Source organism: Neomonachus schauinslandi, chromosome 5 (genome assembly GCF_002201575.2).
Source record: "Neomonachus schauinslandi chromosome 5, ASM220157v2, whole genome shotgun sequence".
NCBI classification, from domain to species: Eukaryota; Metazoa; Chordata; class Mammalia; order Carnivora; family Phocidae; genus Neomonachus; species Neomonachus schauinslandi.
The window spans coordinates 151,274,526-151,293,985 of record NC_058407.1 but is presented as its reverse complement, the minus strand read 5'-3'; the positions used below and the strand labels follow the sequence as shown (position 1 = coordinate 151,293,985).

The window sequence follows — 19,460 nt, the reverse complement described above, 5'->3', positions numbered from 1 at the left end:
ATTTTCTAGATTGCATGCTAGCTGTGACTCTTGCTGACCTTTTGTGTTCTCCCCCAAATGTAGTATTCATCAGTTAGGATTTTAATCCCCTTTTCTTTTTCTCTAGAATACTTCATGCTCAGTATGGTGAATTAATCCAACCAAGAAATGGTTCCGTTGACGAAACACCAAAAATGTCAGCTGGCCAGATGCTTTTGGTAGCATTTGATGGCATGTTTGCCCAAGTTGAAACTGCTTTTGGTTTATTAGTTGAAAAGGTAAATACTGATTTTAAGAATAAATAATGCATGTGTGGTAAAGTAGTTGTTGAAGAGTGGAGAAATGAACTTTCTTTCTTTCTTTCTTTTTTTTTTTACATAGTTAAACAAGATGGAAATTCCCATAGCTTGGCGAAAGATTGACATTATAAGGGAAGCCAGGAGTACCCAAGTCAATTTTTTTGATGACGATAATCACCGGCAGGTGCTAGAAGAGATTTTCTTTCTAAAAAGACTACAGACAATTAAGGAGTTCTTCAGGCTCTGTGGTACCTTTTCTAAAACTTTATCAGGTAATCTTTCACATTTAAACATACTGGATTTGCTTGTGTAGAACTTTGGAAGGGGGCAGGATGGAGTAGGCTTAATTTAACTGTACATTCATAAGGTCTTGTTTTTAAATAAGCATCATTATTACCTTATTTTACTTTGCATGAAATACTTCAAGAAAATATTCCTTTTTTAGGATCGAGTTCACTTGAAGATCAGAATACTGTAAATGGACCTGTACAGATTGTCAATGTGAAAACCCTTTTTAGAAACTCTTGTTTCAGTGAAGACCAGATGGCCAAACCTATAAAGGCATTCACAGCTGACTTTGTGAGGCAGCTCTTGATTGGACTACCGAACCAAGCCCTAGGACTCACCCTCTGCAGTTTTATCAGTGCTCTAGGGGTAGACATTATTGCTCAAGTGGAGGCGAAGGATTTTGGTGCTGAAAGCAAAGTTTCTGTTGATGATCTTTGTAAGAAAGCGGTGGAGCACAACATTCAGATTGGGAAGTTTTCTCAGTTGGTCATGAACAGGGCAACTGTGTTAGCAAGTTCCTATGATACTGCCTGGAAGAAGCATGACTTGGTGCGCAGGCTGGAAACCAGTATTTCTTCTTGTAAGACAAGCCTGCAGCGTGTTCAGCTGCATATTGCCATGTTTCAAGTAAGTATTTTTCTAAGGTGTTTTTCTCCACTATAGGAATTTGAAAGCCAGGGGGAAGTAATATAAAACAATATAAAGAAAAAAATATTTAAATGTCCTGAATTGTGCCAGCCTGCAGCAAAGCCAGCTTTTTGGCATTTTGATATTTCCAGTTTTTTCCTTGTTTCTGTTCCATATAGTTGAGAATATTTTGTGTTTACACTTTGTGACCTTTAATTTTGTTTCCATCAGTATTGTATGGTTGGTATTATCTGTGTCATTAAGTAAATATAATTTCTAATGGTTGAATTTATTCGTTATGTGAATATGCCTCCTATATTACTTAACATATAATTAAGATTGTTTCTAAAGTGACTTCTGTTTCCCTGATGCTCTAATGATGTGGTAACAGCTTTGTGCATGAATCCGTCATCATTTGGAATTTGATTTTAGAGGGCTGTTTTTGTCCTTGATTATTTAGGGGGCAGTATGACAACATAGGCTTTAAGGGTGAGATGGATTTGGATTCAGGTATATGAATTTGAGTTTAATTTCTCCCTGAAGTGGGGACCATACCTCTCACCAAGGTTGAGGACTATGAGGGTTAAAAATGATGTTTTATGTAAGATGCTAAGCACAGTTATATAAGACACTAAGCACAGTATAAATTGTAGCTCTTCTTTCTTCTTTTCTTCTTCTTTCTTTTTTTTCCTTTCCAAATATAGGCTTCAATATTGTCTGTAGCTTCAAACAGGTTGTGTAATTCATGGAGTAATATTTGGGGACTGTGTTTTCCTGGGATCTATTTTGGCACAAACGGTGGTTACTTTGTATTATTTATGTGGAAGCTGCTTCCCCATGGTAGAGTTGGTGGCTTCAGCTCAGTGCATGGAATCAGTGTATTTTCTTCTCTTTGCAACTTTATCATGAGCTGATGTTTTTAGCTTATAAATTAAGAAAAGTAATTTATTCACATTTTGAAATTGTATTGATTATATATTAACGGTCTTTCTAGCACATTGGAATCTTTTTGTATTTTTTCTTCTAAAATTGTACTGTAAGTTTTATTATACATTCTAGTTTATTCCCTTAAAAAATGCACAACTGTATGGAAGATGTTGTAAAAATACTTACAGTTTTGTTGATCTGAACAAATGTTCATCATTTTAAGCCCTAAGTGCAATGTATTACTTTTAAATTGTAGCCCAAAAGTCTCTTGGGCCTTCTGGGGCCTCCCTTAAAACGTACAAGATGGCTTGATCCTCTGTGAGCAGTTGCCTGCCCCTTTCTGCAACTTCTAGGTTCTCTGTAGAATTCTTTGTTCTGTGACTGCTGCCATCATTTCTTTCAGTTACTTGCTTAGCCTCAGCTGGACAGTCTTCACCTCTCCACCCACTATCCCCCCATGCCTTTTCCAACCTTTTAACCGGAGATACCTTTTGGGGGGATTGTATACTAGACTTTTACATAGACTTGGAAACATCTTCAGAATTACTACTTAGATGTTGCATATCACTGATCCAAGACATTTATCAGCCATTCTCTACATTAGGAAATTTTTCACCTGGTTGTGATTCTTTTGTAATGTTTTTGCTATTACAACTTCTCTGCCTACCTCACTTTACTGCAGCTGGGTTTTTTTTTTTTCTCTTCCCCCAGTCCTAATTTGCACCTCTCCTCCCTTTAGCTCAAGTTGTTGTTGTTTTTTTTTCCCTGCTGATTTTATTACATTGCCTTTTCTTTGAACAGTGGCAGCATGAAGACCTCCTTATCAATAGACCACAAGCCATGTCAGTCACACCTCCCCCTCGGTCTGCCATCCTAACCAGCATGAAAAAGAAACTCCATACTCTGAGCCAGATTGAAACTTCAATTGCAACAGTTCAGGTATGTTTTGTCAGACCTTACTTGAAGCACATTCACTTTGAGAAATAACCTACACTGTGATGAGGTATTCAGTATATCTACATATCTGTCCTTGGCTGCTAAGCCACAGGGGCATACTCCTTTTGCACTTTTATTTTTAACTTACATCTTTTTTTCTTACCCTCCAAAGTAACCAAATCTTATGGTAGCAGTGTATTTTTAACCAGGAATAGAGACACACTAAATATTTCAGGTTTTTAATGGATTTGATGATTGCTCTGCCTTTATATGTTGAGAGAACCTTGGTGATTAGAAAAACTTAACATTTAATTTGTTTTCCGAAAGGCACATAAGCAGTTATATCTGGCTTACTAGTCATATCTAAAAAGCTTAGGCATTTTTTTTTTTTCATTCTGAGGAGAGTGCACATGCGCGTGTGTCCCCATGAGTCAGGAGGGTCAGAGGGAGAGGGAGAGAGAATCTTAAGCAGGCTTCACAGCTCAGCACAGACCCTGACACAGGGCTCGATCTCACAACTCTGAGATTATGACCTGATCTGAAATCAAGAGTTGGGACGCCTAACCAACTCACGCACCCAGCTTAGGCATTTTTTATGTATAGTTAATGATATTTTATGATGTCAAAGGCAATAGAATATTTTCCTGACTACTATTATTGAGTGTATTTCTTTTTTTTAAAGATTTTTATTTATTTATTTGACAGACACAGCGAGAGAGGGAACACAAGAGGGGGAGTGGGAGAGGGAGAAGCAGGTTTCCCGCTGGGCAGGGAGCCCGATGTGGGGCTTGATCTCAGGACCCTGGGATCATGACCTGAGTCGAAGACACGCTTAATGACTGAGCCACCCAGGCGCCCCATTGAGTGTATTTCTCTATCATTTCTGCCTAATAATTTAATCTCACCTTCCTTTTTAAAATAAGAAACCGGTCTTGATGATGGTTATCTATGTCTTTATATTGTGTCTTCTTCCATCTCATGTACTCAGTAGTGACTTGACATTTTTCTGTTCATTTTACAAATTAATTTTGTATAAAATCAAGTATAATCACTTCTGTAATTTTTACATTTTTAATGAAATTTTTCTGGAGCTCACTTCTTTGAAGATTGTGAAATGTCTTTTCTCTACAGTATATTAGGCCTAGTTTTCAATTTTGGAGAATGAATATACGTGCCCTTTCTGATTTTAGAGGTGTGTTTCTGTGAGAAAAGAGGGAGAGAAGCACAGAAAAGACAGAGGATGTGAATTCCTCCACCTGAAGTGTTGAATAAATAATGGGATAACTTTGTTATATAAAACCTTCCTTATTATGGATAGATTTTTACTGTTATTTATGAACTTTTGAATTTGGGAGAATTTGATTTTCATCTTTCATAATCAAAGATATAAATGATTTTTTAAATTAAGTTTTTAAATTCTAGTTAAGATACAGGGTTATATTAGTGTACAGTATAGTGATTCAATAGTGCTATACATGACTCTGTGCTCATTGTGATAAGTGTACTCTTTAATCCCCATTGTCTCTTTTACCCCTTCCCCCCATTCACCTCCCCTCTAGTAACTACCAGTTTGTTCTCTATTGTTAAGAGTCCGTTTCTTGGTTTGTGTCTCTTTTTTTCCCCTTTGTTCATTTGTTTGTTTCTCAAATTACATATATGAGTGAAATCATATATTTGTCTTCTTCTGAGCGACTTATTTCACTTAGCATTGTACTCTCTAGCTCCATCCATGTTGTTGCAAATGGTAAATGGATTTTCTTATAGATAGCACATAAGAGCATTAGGAATTTGATGTAGCAGGTGTTTCATTTTAAAGACTACTTTATTTAAAAATGAAAATCTTGGGGTGCTTGGGTGGCTCAGTCGGTTGAGCATCCAACTCTTGGTTTGGCTCAGGTCGTGATCTCATGAGTCATGGGGTTGAGCCCTACATCAGGCTCTGTGCTCAGCGGGGAATCTGCTTGAAAGATTCTCTCCCTCTGCCCCTCCCTCCACTTGCTCACTCTCTTTCTGAAGTAAGTAGAAGCAAATTTTAAGACAAACTGAAAGCCAGTTCTTACCTCCGCAGACATGTTTAGCCTTAAATATTCAAAGTGAAATAAAGATTAATTCCAGTGGATGTATGTTAAAATGTTTTCTAAATTATGTATGTCCCATCCTGCTTCTTTTGAATCTCTCTTGTATTTGTATAAAATGCTCACCAGGAATTGGAGAGTGTCAAATATTCACTGAGGTTCTGCTGGCTTTTATAGGAAAAACTAGCAGCCCTTGAAGCAAGTATTGAACAGCGACTCAAGTGGGCAGGTGGTGCCAACCCTGCACTGGCACCTGTACTGCAGGATTTTGAAGCGACAATAGCTGAAAGAAGAAATCTTGTCCTTAAAGAGAGCCAACGAGCAAGCCAGGTACTGTGACCCACGTGCACCGTCTTTGTTTTCAGTTACGGGATTCGACAACTGATTGGAAGTTACACGTGGGATAACTAGGGGTAGCTTGAGTCCACCCTCTAGTTCACAGTACTGGAAAGAGGGACTGATAGGCCTTGGTGGGAAGGGCACCCCTTAGGCTGAGCTCACAGCCAGTTATTTCCCTAGACCTTTACTGCCTCCTAGCTAAATAAAAAGTGGACTCAGCCTCTGTTGGAAAATAAGGAGTTTAATTCCATATTTGTCTAAGGTTCTCTGTATGCAACTGTGGTGACTCTGTGGCAATAAAATGTCTTTATGACCTTGTGTTCCGCCAGAGTTTGTGGATTAACTTCGTTATGATTGGGGGAAGGGGACAAAAGCAAAAAAAAAAAAAGTTAGGTAATTTTCAATCAGGTATAAAATTAGACTAATACAGTGATTCTCATATCCTCATAACCAATTAAAATTTAGTGATTATCAACTTAAGTCTCATTTTATTTCCTCTGTACTTCCTATTCCTCCTTCCCATCCCATTTTTAATGAAATTCCAAATATTCTATCATTTTTATCTGTAAATATTTCAGTATGTATTTATAAAGGTGGGAACTATTTACATGATCACAATAGTACTATCATACCTTAAAAGATGTGCATTATATTGTCAAATGTCCAGTTAGTATTTTGTGATCTTTATTGTAAAGTTAGGCAAGAGTAGAAGCAGAAGGGCAGCATTCCAAATTGGAAATTTGGACATAGCACAAATAAACTGCAGCTGAATATGATAATGGTTTTATTATGAAGTAAATTTTCTGTGTGAAAGCAAACATGTTTTAACCTAAAGACATCAACCAAAACAAGGTGCATTTATTCATAGCCTTTATCAGGATTAGATCTATTTCCCAAAAGAGTCGTTCATACATTTCTCAGGACCAATTGTGGTTCTGAATTCTGGAAATGAATAGGTAGTATTTTTTCATGTCAAATTAAAACTGCATGTCCCCGCTTATTGTGATGGTTCCATTCCTCTTTGCCTCTTCACAGGTCACTTTCCTCTGCAGCAATATCATTCATTTTGAAAGCTTACGAACTAGAACTGCAGAAGCCTTAAACCTGGATGCTGCATTATTTGAACTAATCAAACGATGTCAGCAAATGTGTTCATTTGCATCACAGTTTAACAGTTCAGTCTCTGAGTTAGAGCTTCGTCTATTACAGAGAGTGGTGAGTCTTGAATCTTGGTGTGGGAGTAAAGAGATTAGTTGATGAAAATGATAAGGCCAGGATTATGCCCTCGAAGTCCATGTAATATATTCACTCAGTTTACATTTATGCAGTGTGTGTCCTGTATATAAAATATTGTTTTGGGATCTAATGATTAAATCTAGGGGTACCTGGCTGGCTTGTTCGGTGGAGCATGTGACTCTTGATCTCCAGGTTGTGAGTTTGAGCCCCACACTGGATGTAGAGATTACTTAAAAATAAAATCTTTAAAAAAAAAAAAAAAAAAAAGATGATTAAATCTTGCTCTTAGCCCCCAAGGAACCTATTAATAATAAATAATACAATGAATTAAAAAGTTAAAAGAATTCTCAGAGCCATAATTGGAAGTACTGTGGAGGTTCAGAGGGGAAGAGAAATTCAATGTATAGCAAATGATTTAGATGCACTGAAAATAGGGTAGCAGACAGAAGGCTAGTGGAAGGTGAATGCTGGACAGGAGAGTTGAGTCCAGAAATAGCAAGTTGATAAATTAGGTGTTTATATTTTGTGGGAAGGTTTTAGGCTGTGTATTAATTAAGAACCTCTGGTGTCTTTTTTTTTTTTTTTTTTAAGATTTTATTTATTTATTTGACAGAGCGAGAGAGGGAACACAAGCAGGGGGAGTGGGAGAGGGAGAAGCAGGCTTCCCGCTGAGCAGAGAGCCCGATGCGGGGCTCCATCCCAGGACCCTGGGATCATGACCCGAGCCGAAGGCAGACGCTTAACAACTGAGCCACCCAGGCACCCACCTCTGGTGTCTTTTTAAAGAGTGATTTACACTGGGGTCCTAGATACAGATCATCTTTGTAATTCTAGATATATATTTTATGTCTTAAATTTTAAGCATTCCCTGTGTGATTATGCAGAAAAGTTAAAAATCTTAATCTGTATTTCATAGATTATTTAAATTATTATTAAGTACTATTATTTACATAATTAGTTCATGACTTAGCAAATGAGTTTCTTTGTGTCAGCTTGAGTTACTAATACCTTTTCGTGGTGGTGATAAAGGAAAGAATCTTACATTATTCTATCTGATACTTAAATCAAACAAATGCTTGTTCTGTTTAGGACACCAGTCTTGAACATCCTATTGGCAGCTCTGAATGGCTTTTGTCAGCACACAAACAGTTGACCCAGGATATGTCTACTCAGAGGGCAATTCAGACAGAGAAGGAGCAGCAGATAGAAACAGTCTGTGAAACAATTCAGAATCTGGTTGATAATATAAAGACTGTGCTCACTGGTCATAACCGGCAACTTGGAGATGTCAAACATCTCCTGAAAGCAATGGCTAAGGTAAGACTAATACCACTGACACACAGTTAACTCCCTCCTTTTGTAAAATTACAGTACATAAAAATACATAGTTGATTTGGGAAAATAATGACATAAACAAAAACAACTTCTCTCAGGTCACATCTTCCAGTTTGTTTGTAATTGAGTTACTTTGTGTTTTTATCAACTTTTTTTTTCTTTTTTAAAGGAGGTTGTAGTATTCTGATTTTGTACCCAGAGAAACTGAGGGTTAAAGCGATTGATTCACCCAAAGTCCTATAACTTAACAGTAGAGCTGAAACTTGAATGTAGCCTCAGAGTGTTTCGATTTCCCCAAAATCTTTTCTCCTCCCAACCCTTATTCCTAGGCTCATATGAGTTTGCCTCCAAAATGATTTCTTCTCTCTTCCCTCCAGTAGCCTATGTAATTTACATAGTAAGGAGACTGAGCCCCCAGAGAAGGCTAAATAACTTCATCATTGCAAAACTGCAGATCATTTAACTTGGGGATTTGTTTTTACTTGGAGTTTTTATTTTTACTGGAAATAAGATTTCTGTAGAAAAGGAGTTCCAATGTAATAAACAGATTCAACACATATTTGAAAAGCACTTATTGTTATCCGAAAGGTGACTGTCTTATGAGTTACTATTGAACCAAATTCCATTTCTCTTAATTCTTACAATACTGAGTCCAGGATGAGGAAGCTGCTCTGGCCGACGGGGAAGATGTTCCCTATGAGAACAGTGTCCGACAATTCTTAGCCGAATATAAAGCATGGCAGGACAACATTCAGACAGCGCTCTTTACCTTAGTCCAGGCTATGGGTCAGGTGCGAAGTCAGGAACACGTTGAAATGCTCCAGGAAATAACTCCCACCTTGAAAGAACTGAAAACACAAAGTCAGAGGTAAGAATGCCTTCTGGCCTAAATTGAAAATGTAGTCAGAACATAAGCAAAACATCTGGTGTAGTAAGTTTTGCTTAATTCAGCTACGTTTTTTTCAGTTTTGTTCATATTTATAAGCAGTTACCTGGTGAAGCATTTCATAAATAAGCTATTTTATTTTGTATTTCAGTATCTATAATAATTTAGTGGGTTTTGCATCACCCTTAGTCACCGATGCAACAAATGAATGTTCGAGTCCAACGTCATCTGCTACTTATCAGCCATCCTTTGCTGCAGGTATGACTTCTCTCCTTCAAAAAACACCTGAATCTTGATCTGTTAATAATGTACACATAGATGCTAAGGTGTTTCATTATACTTTTAAGTGTCTAATATGTTCGTAGTCATCACCTTTTTAAAGGGCTTTCTTAAACTCTGTCACAACTCAAACTGAACACATTTTGGTTTAATTTTAAAAGTACTTGTGTGAGAAACGGGGTACCTGGGTGGCTCAGTCGATAGGCGTCTGCCTTCGGCTCAGGTCATGATCCCAGGGTCCTGGGATCGAGCCCCGCATTGGGCTCCCTGCTCGGCGGGAAGCCTGCTTCTCCCTCTCTCACTCCCCTTGCTTGTGTTCCCTCTCTCGCTGTCTCTCTCTCTGTCAAATAAATAAATAAAATCTTTAAAAAAAAAAAAAAAAAAAGGTACTTGTGTGAGAAAGTAGAAATATCTTGTGCTTAAATCCTTTCTTTAAATGATTTATGAATATAAAATATATGCTTGTCAGGGAAAATTTTTAAAAAATAGGAAAATTGGTAGTTTCATTCCAGTTGGAGGTAAAACCATTACATATTTCTTGTTGGACTTGTGTGTATATGTGCGCACACACATGCACAAATTGGGATCGTTCTGTGAATGCAGTTCTTGTTGCCTTTTCCCACTTAATATTAAATTGGGAATTTCCTTGCCATCAGAGAATCTTTTAGAAAATGACTTAATGCCCCAATTTAATATGTCATTCTATGTCTTTACCATATTAATCCCACATTGTTGGACAGTTAATATATTTATAGTTTTTTGATGCCACAACAGGCAGTGAGCATCATTGCACAAATTTGTTTTTGAATGTCTAGCTCTTCAGGTTGTATTTTTAGGAGGGCAGTATTTCAAGGGATAAGGACTTTAAGGTTGTAAAATCATATTTCTTTTCATGGCTGTACATTTGTAGTTGATGTTTGAGAGAGCACTGCCCTGCTCTCTCCTCTTTGTCTCCCTCCATCTCTTCTGTTTACGTGTGAATTGAGCCACCCAATCTTTCTCTATAGCAGTCCGGAGCAACACTGGCCAGAAGACTCAGCCTGATGTCATGTCACAGAATGCTAGAAAGCTGATTCAGAAAAATCTTGCCACATCAGCAGATACTCCACCAAGCACCATTCCAGGAACTGGCAAGAGTGTTGCTTGTAGTCCTAAAAAGGCCGTCAGAGACCCAAAAACGGGGAAAGGTAATTAGTTAGAATATGGATGCATTAAATATTTATACAAAGTGCTGGTTTGACTTAACGTATGTTTCCGTTGCTTCGTAGCTGTGCAAGAGAGAAACTCCTATGCAGTGAGTGTGTGGAAGAGGGTGAAAGCCAAGCTAGAGGGCCGTGATGTTGATCCGAATAGGAGGATGTCAGTTGCTGAACAGGTGACCATTTTTTAAACTCGATCTAGCCATTTTAATGCTGCTGAAACAGTACAGGTTTAAGGATACCCTCACCCATGTCCTTGGTGGTTCATCAAGAAATAAGGAACTGAAATTTATTTTCAGAATTCAGAAAATTTTGAGTAATGGTAGCTCTGGAGTTGTCAAATAATAGTCACTGTTTTATTCTGACTCTACCCTTTTAGCACATTTCCTTTCTCCCCAGCCCTCTTCTAACAGATTTAACGTGTGACTTGACCCCCTCTCTGTCCTCCACCAGAGAGCAGTTAATTTGCATTTTAAAGAGGACTATCTGAAGGTTTCCAGTGAAACCAGGGTGAAGTTTGGGGTGCAGGAATAGTATCTATAAAGTGTTTGGGGGTGTCAGTTTGTCTGAAGTCATTACTCTGAAATTTTCTCATGAGTGTTATTAAAATTGTATATATAAATTTGAGAATGAATACCCACCCCCTGCCCTGGCTGTTTATTTTGAAATTTTTAAACCTACAGAAATGTTGTAGGAATGTCCATGTACTCTTTACCTAGATTTAGTAAACCAGTTGTGTTCCTACATTTGCTTCATCTTTCTGTGTATGTGTATGCATACACTGTTTTTCAGAGCCTTGTGAGAGTTACAGACACAACACTTCGTGCCTAAATATTTCAATATATGTCTCCTAAACAAAACATTATTAACTCAGGAAACTCACTATTGATGTTAACATTGACTGTTAACTCACATGCAGTCCATATTCAGATTTCTTCAGTTATCCCAAAATGGCCTTTATTGCTTAGCCCCCCCAGATCTAGTCAAGGCTCATCTTGAATTTCATATATACTTGTTCTACTTTTAGTTGCCTTTAATATCTAGAGCAGTTCCTGAGGATTTTCTTTTTTTTTCCTTTTATGACATTGACCTTTCTGATGTGTTCAGACCAGTCATTTTGTAGAATGTGCCTCACTGTGTATTTGTCTGATATTTTCCTCATAATTAGGAATCAACATTTTTGGCAGGGATACTATGTCAGTGATGTGTCTTTGTGTGTGCCATCTTCTGTGTTATTAAGTTAGGTCATTTGGTCAAGGATAGTGTTCTCCTGAATTCTAATTCAGGAGAATTAATTAATTAATTAATTAATTAATTAATTAATTAATTAATTAAAATGTACCTTTTCTTCCGTGGGGTAAAAATTTGAGACTGTGGGGCTCCTGGGTGGCTCAGTCGTTAAGCGTCTGCCTTCGGCTCAGGTCATGATCCCAGGGTTCTGGGATCGAGTCCCACATCGGGCTCCTTGCTCGGCAGGAAGCCTGCTTCTCCCTCTCCCACTCCCCCTGCTGTGTTCCTGCTCTCGCTATCTCTCTCTCTCTGTCAAATAAATAAATAAAAAATTCAAAAAAAAAAATTTGAGACTGTGAATATCCTATTTTCTAATGTTTTGACATCCACAATTCAGTTTTAACATCAGCAAGAAAAGGTCCTTTTTATATTTTAAATGCTGTTACATAGCTGTGTAGGACCTGAAATTAAACTCTTCTTGGTCAAGAATTATTTCCTTAGAAATTGTCAAGTTTGGGGGGAAAAAAAAACAACCCACAAAACAAAACACATGGATAATAATGAGTTAGGGGTATCTTTGCTTCAGAAGCTTTCTGGTAGGTTAATGGCTTGTGTACTTTCAGGATGGTCTTTTTTTTTCTTTTCATTTTTTTTAAGATTTTATTTATTTGAGAGAGAGAGAGCGTGCACATGAGCCAGGGGAGGGGCAAAGGCTGAGGGAGAAGCAGACTCCCTGCTGAGCAGGACTCTGGGCTCCATCCCAGACAATGGATCCTGGTCATCCCAGGATCATGACCTGAGTCAGAGGCAGACCCTTAATTGACTGAGCCACAAGGTGCTCCAGGACTGTCTATCTTTAGCTGTCTGTTCATTTGTTTGAAGGATGGTTGGCTATGGTGCTTTTTATTGTGTTACTAAATTTTATATGAAAGAGAGTTAATGGGCTCACGGGGGCGGGGCGGTAAGTGTAGAGATCTTGGTGCACAACTTTTGGTATAAGTCGTCATTCAGCAGCCATATATTGAGCATTTAACATACAATTGGGCCCTCTGGATTCTGTGGATATAGAGATGATTATATCTCTTACTATAAAGGAAAATTTAGCTGAGTCAGAATCAATAGACATTTGTCGAGCACCCAACTGTATTTCAGAATCTGCTATGCGCTTTTTTTTTTTACACTGCTTAAGCATTTACTTAGTGACTTCATGTGTTTAACCCCAAGAGCACCTGTGGGGTCAGTGGGGGTTCTGTCTTCATCTAAGGATTTACAAGGCTCAAAGGGATTGTAACTTTGCCAAGACACACATTTTGTAGGCTGTGGAATTATGAGAGAAGCTCAGGTTACTTAACCGTTCCCCCATAGCAACTATACATCCTTTGGGTTATTAATCTGGGTGATTAGAAACTTAAACAACTCCTAGAACTCATATATGTCCTTTAAAAGTCTAAATTGTTTAAAATATTCTCCTGCCTACTTTTACAGGTTGACTATGTCATTAAGGAAGCAACTAATCTAGATAACTTGGCTCAGCTGTATGAAGGTTGGACAGCCTGGGTATGAATGGTGAGACAGTAGATGAGTCTGGTTAAGCGAGGTCAGACATCCACCAGAATCAACTCAGCCTCAGGCATCCAAAGCCACACCACAGTCGGTGGTGATGCAACTGGGGGCTTACTCTGAGGAACCCTAGGAAATCTCGGTGCGCTAGGAAGTGAATCCTGCAGGACAGCTGCACTCAGGGATACGCCCAACACCATGGCCTGCAACCCCAGGGTCAAGGGTGAAAGAAAGAAAGCTCACCGCCTGAACATGGAGATTGTCTTTCTGCCACAGAACAGCTGCAAACGTGTCAGGAGGTTAGCTGCAGAAAGAAATCGGGATGCCGCGGAGCACAGAGTGATTTGGAACTCCATTCCACCTGACCCTGTGTGTACAATCCAGGAAAAAACAAACCCCGCTCAGAAACAGAGAAAACTGGGGCCGCGAAGAAATCACAGCCAAGGAAGATTTGATGCATTCAGATTCTCGTGTAACACTTGTTGCTTGGCAACAGTACTGGTTGGGTTGACCAGTAGGTACAAAAAGGCTATGCGATAAGAATTTCAGAAATGGACTGGAAATGGAGAGCTATGTAACAGATACACTACATTGGAAGAACTTACTTCTGAAATGAAGGGAAAAAAAAAACTACCCATTGTCCTCCTCCCTAATCCCACATCATCTACCCGCTCCCCCCCTTTACCTGATCTAGTAGATTAGCCATCTTTCTAATTTACTTTTATTTCAATCCTTGTATTTCATATGCTTCCATCTCAATGTGGTTAACAACTTACATTTGGAGTGATAAACAGAAATTTCTCCAAAATGACTAATAACATGGAAAATTCAAGGATTGTTTAAAGGTCTGATGATCACATACAAAATACAATTCTGGTTATTTAAGTCATTTCTGTGATTCTATCATGTACAGTTTCCAGAATTGTCACTGTGCATTCAAAAGTAATGAATCTAACAGACATTTGATTTAATGTACACTCCCCTTTGCTTATAGTGTGCATTTTTGGGAGGTCATTCAAATTTTCCCTCTTCTGCGATTGCTGTAGTTTCTTTCATAGAAAGTAGCTAATCCAATGTAATCTTTTACCTTTTTAAAAACCAGGATAGAATACCTATTAGAGTTTTACATTGTTGATGACAGATTAACAATAAAGTGATGTTCTGGTGGAGGTAGAGTGAGATGTTTTTTAATTCAGTTTTCTCATTTGATACAACTTTTAATTTCCACTTCGTAAATTATAATTGCTTTAGTTTACCTGGCATTTTAGGACATGTACGTGAAACATCAGCAAAGATGAGAACCACCACCATCTTTTCTTAAGTTCAATTATTAGTCTGTGAAGTACTTTACTTTTTGCACAATTTTAATAGTTTGCTGTGAATTCATGATCAAGGTTCCTTAAATTTAGTATTGCACTTCAGTATTGTAAGCTGAATTGTTGATCCAAAATAAAAATCGAGACTAGAATAGGATTCGTAAAATCACGTATCAACACAAAGTAGAACACAAAATCTTGATTGTTTGAGAACATTTTTCCTGCATTTTAGAGGTTAGGACTGTGATCATTTCTGGTTGCCAGTCTTCACAGACAAACTTGAAGGATATTAAGGAAAAATTCCACATAGCTCTGGCCTTTTCTGTATTCTGATTGCCACATTAATCTATAATCTTCACATACCCATGAGAGAATGCATCTCAGTGCTTTTCTAGTACTTAGGCAAGCATTGCAAGAAAGGTGGTATTTTCAAATACCCGTGTGTCTTAATAGCAAGTTAAGGAACCTAGTGTGTCAAATTTTATTTTTTTCATTCATTTGAACCTTATTTTCACAATCAAAACAACCTATCCGGAACAATAATGCCATACTGTGTTATGCACGCTGCTTTATTTCCTAGAGGCTGTGTGGGAGCTACTGCATTCATCACTTGATTACCTCCGCTCTCTCAAAAGTAAAGTCTTTTCAGCAACATTCTTTATTGTCGTGAGGAAAAAACTTTTATCACAGTGATAAAACAAGTTCACACTAGTTTGTCCCTACAGGTAGTATTCAGAAATTGCTTTTTCTTTGGTAAAGAAGATAAATGAAATGGGTGAATTTTACTGCCTGTGAATTTCAGGCTTCAGAGGTACCTGGCACCTTACCCAAGCAAAAACAAAACAGCTTTATATCAGAAACCTGTGCCTCTGGTAAATTATCCGTCACTTTTATTTGAAAATGGTCCCTCAGAGAACAGTGTGGCATATACATGTTTGGTTGTGGGGCAGATGTGAATAACTGAGGACTTATTACTGCACTCTGGACAGTAAGACCCCAGTCCGTGCAGTTTGGCTTCCTCTGGGAAGTCATTCTGCCGAGTAGCCTTGGTATTTTGAACTGTTAACAAGCAAACTCTGCAGATTTAATCACTGGTGAAAGGTCCTGGTGATAGAGCAGATTGAGAAGATGGGGCTATATTTGGGGGATTATCTTGTAAAATAAAGTTCAGAGTGCTTCCGTTATGAAGTCATTTTTGATGATACAAAATACCTGTGGAAAACCAGGGATCTGCTCCTCTCTTTTCCTTTCTCTCTCTCTCTCTCTCTAAGATTCAGGGGGTATATAATAACCCACAACCTCTTCTTCAATTCAGAGTACCCTTGGAAATGGAAGTTTATCTTAAGTGTTTTGTTGTCTTTGATTTTCTAAAATTGCCTGAATTTTAGTTGGTATCTCTACAAAGCTGTGGAGGCTTAGTTGGTTTATGGAGCTGTGTGTATTTCTCTTTTAGTTTTTCTTTTGTGTCTTGCAGGATCTCATTCTTTCTGGTCATGAGTTCTTAACATAGTTTGCTAGATGATTATTAACATTCTTTTGTGTCTGGCACTTGTGGTGAGTTGTTTTTGAGCTATGTGAGATTTCTGTGTGTGAACTGATAATCAAGCTCTTGATTGCTTCCCTAAATTGTTTTTTTAGAGCCCAAACTCCAGGTCTTGGGTGAGGGTTTGTAATACAAAGAAAAACTTCCATCACTTCTGCCCTTAACACTTGCCACTATTACCTAAGCTTAGTATGTAGTTTTCTTAATATTGTCTGTGTTTGGTGTTATCTGCATTGTTTTTGTTTAATTGTAGTTGTTCTGATGTGTGAAATTTAAGGAAAGAGCCATTAAAATATGCCGAGCAGGGCAATGCAAGTACAGCCAAATATTAGAGTTGATGTGCAATCTTAGGTCCTTTTAAATCTGCGGTATTATAGGCAGTACTTTAAATTGAAAAGTCTTCCTGGCCTATTATCCTCCACATATTTGTAATTACTCTGGGGGCTTACTTGTTTTGGCAGTACTAAAATCAAAGGAGCTGGTTCTTCTTTTCTCCTAATTCTTTTCATATTAAAGGAAGCACCTACAGTTAGCCTGTTAGTCCTATTCATATACATCAAAAATCAGTGAATGCTTTACTGTTAGCACACGTACCTTTGTTTTAGACGAAGTTAGATGAATGTGAAAACCAGTGACCTTCCATTCTCTATCTTGGGCTTGTAAAATGTCAGTAATTTAGAGCTAGGACTCCCCTCCGCGCCCCCCCCCCCCTAAAATCAAGGAGGTAGACTATAGTGATGTAAGGGTCACTTAAAGAAGGTAGATTTTGTTTTCAATACATGGTTTGTATTAGGAACATTCCTCCAATGGGGAAAACTAGCTTAGTGTTACAAATTTTTCCAAACATTGCAGAAGGGGAAATCCACTGTATTATGAACCCCTAAGAGTTTGTTGCACTTTTCCTGCTTTTTAGGCCTGGGTAACAGTGTCACCATCCCTTATTTACAAAAGGGCAAATGGACTCTGACTGAGAAGCTCTCCAGGTTCAAGGGTTAGTTGTACAACAGGAACCCCTTGGGAGTCCCTTGTTTTCTATGGGAATTTGGGCTTACTAGGGAAAAGCTGTTTGTTGTGCTACTGTAAAACTGTCATACAATGAGTTTGATTTTTGAAGATGGTAAACTCCAGGAATTGCATGTTGTTCTGAAATGCAGGCTTGTAGAATGTTTTTCTTTCAAAACAGGCTGATTTTTTTCTTTTCCTGGCAGTCCAAGTTTCAGCTCCTGTTTCAAGTTCTTGTGTCAGTTATTTTTCTGGTTTAAATTTCTCTTATATTTCCACTTGTAATGTCAGTGGCAGCAGCATACTTCACTTGTTAATTTACCCTTACCATCAGAGCAAGTTGAGTTGAACTGAATCTTCCTTGTCCTAGTAACATTGTATAAATAAAGTGGCTTCTCTGTACAAAAGGTTGTAATGCCTCCTGATGGATATAATTTTGTGATTGTATTTAAGATTAAAAGTTGAATAAATCACACCAGCTTCCTGAAAAATGTTCATAATGCATCTTTTGGAAAACAAAAATACATGCCTACTTTGTGCATATTTGCATTAACACAGCAAAGATTGTATGAAATACGTTTTTCAGAAAATAAAGTCTTAAAAGACGTAGCATTTAAGCTCTGAATTTATTGGTTGAAGTAGGTTCCAGAAAACTTACTTTTGGAATATGGGTAGAGGTTTGGTTTTTTAAAAGTATTAATACCTCCAAAAATGTTTTTAAAGCTCAGTTCTCAACGTATTTTTTTTTTAATAATTTATTTTTTATCTCCACACCCAATGTGGGACTTAAACCACAACCCTGAGATCAAGAGTCACATGCTTGGGGCGCCTGGGTGGCTCAGTCGTTAAGCGTCTGCCTTCAGCTCAGGTCGTGATCCCAGAGTCCTGGGATCGAGCCCCACATCGGGCTCCCTGCTCCGCGGGGAAGCCTGCTTCTCCCTCTCCTACTCCCCCTGCTTGTGTTCCCTCTCTCACTATGTCTCTCTCTGTCAAATAAATAAATAAAATCTTTAAAAAAAAAAAAAAAAAAAGAGTCACATGCTCTACTGACTTGAGGCAGCCAGGCACCACTCAAAGTAATTTTTTTTTTCTTTAGATTTTAGTTTTTGACAGCGAGAGAGAGAGGGAGAGAGAACACAAGCAGTGGGAGTGGGAGAGGGAGAAGCAGGCTTCCCGCCGAGCAGGGAGCCCGATGCAGGGCTCGATCCCAGGACCTGGGATCATGACCTGAGCCGAAGGCAGATGCTTTACGACTGAGCCACCCAGGTGCCCCTGTATTTTTTTTTTTTTTTTAAATCCTCAAAGTACTATAGTATTTTTGAGCAGCAGTGAAAATTTTAATTCTATGGGTAAGTTCTACTATTGTGTAATTTGTTAAGCTTAACTTTGTCAGTATTGAGAAACAAAACCACAGGACATTATTGATATGTGTATTCCCCTGGGGTGTGAAAGCTCTGAAGGAAAATAGAATTAAAATGTCTGGCTTGTTTTAAATATCTGGAAATCAGATTGCATTTTGTTGCTAGATCATTATAAGATTTATGTTAACTGTTGTCATGGGGCACTTTTCAAAAGTTCATATCCTCTTTTTGTAGTACAAAAACAAAGCTCAAAAGAAAGCACTAAGGGTAGGTGTTTTTAAATAATTAAACCAATTGGAAGTTTACAGAAAGACCTTGTACCAGTGCTCCTGGACTATCAAGTTGCAAATAGGTGTGGGAGCACATTCCTTCAGTAACAAAAATATTGGGGAGAGGAGAGCCTGTGCTGCTTGAGTTGCTTCAGTTTTTTTCACCTACCTCAATTTCACAAGCTGGTGTTGAAGTCTTAGGTTGTACATTGGGAACTTGGGTGAACCAGAAGCATTTTGTAGCAGAGACTGATTTCCCAAAGTAGAAATGTCATTTTTAAAGCATAAAAATTCTGTGGCTTCCTTGGAAGGAGGTACTTCTGTGTCTATACCAAGATTTTGCACTCAGTGCTTAATACATTCACTATGTGGCTGCGGATTGGGACCTTTTAATTTTCTTTTGAAGAGGGAGGCCAGGGCCTGCTCCTCAAACTTCGTAGCTTTAAAATCTCCCCCAATGGGATCTCTGTATCAACTGGCTGCTTCTTACCTACAAACCGTATTTTCCCCCCAAAGTGGCCCTTTATTGAAGAGTCCCCTTCCTTTGCAAAGGCTTTCTTTCCCTTCTCAAGTGTTTCTGCCCCCATGGATGCTCCCCCCATCCCCAAGATCCATGGTAAATTTCACACCCTTCCTTGAAACTCCTACTGCTCCTGTCCCCACTGGCTTTCTTAGGGGCAGCATGTGTTCTCTTAAGAATCTGGGTAGTTATTTAAGGAATTCTTTTAAAATAAATATAAATTTGTGGCATAATATAGGTGATTATAAAAAAGA

At 38.2% G+C, this 19,460-nt stretch overlaps 1 protein-coding gene across 1 annotated transcript in view; it reads left to right on the top strand.

The window, feature by feature from the left end:
- SMG1 (SMG1 nonsense mediated mRNA decay associated PI3K related kinase) overlaps window positions 1–17,665 on the top strand; it is a 104,359-nt gene extending 86,694 nt beyond the window's left edge. The window contains exons 52-63 of the mRNA XM_021698052.1: window positions 107–257; window positions 361–550; window positions 724–1,193; window positions 2,922–3,059; window positions 5,309–5,461; window positions 6,506–6,685; window positions 7,796–8,023; window positions 8,698–8,909; window positions 9,079–9,185; window positions 10,214–10,393; window positions 10,475–10,581; window positions 13,121–17,665. Of these exons, the coding sequence (XP_021553727.1) occupies window positions 107–257; window positions 361–550; window positions 724–1,193; window positions 2,922–3,059; window positions 5,309–5,461; window positions 6,506–6,685; window positions 7,796–8,023; window positions 8,698–8,909; window positions 9,079–9,185; window positions 10,214–10,393; window positions 10,475–10,581; window positions 13,121–13,198 (2,194 nt within the window). The 3' untranslated portion in view covers window positions 13,199–17,665. The remainder of the gene's footprint in view (window positions 1–106; window positions 258–360; window positions 551–723; window positions 1,194–2,921; window positions 3,060–5,308; window positions 5,462–6,505; window positions 6,686–7,795; window positions 8,024–8,697; window positions 8,910–9,078; window positions 9,186–10,213; window positions 10,394–10,474; window positions 10,582–13,120) is intronic.
- The last annotated feature ends 1,795 nt before the right edge of the window (window positions 17,666–19,460 follow it).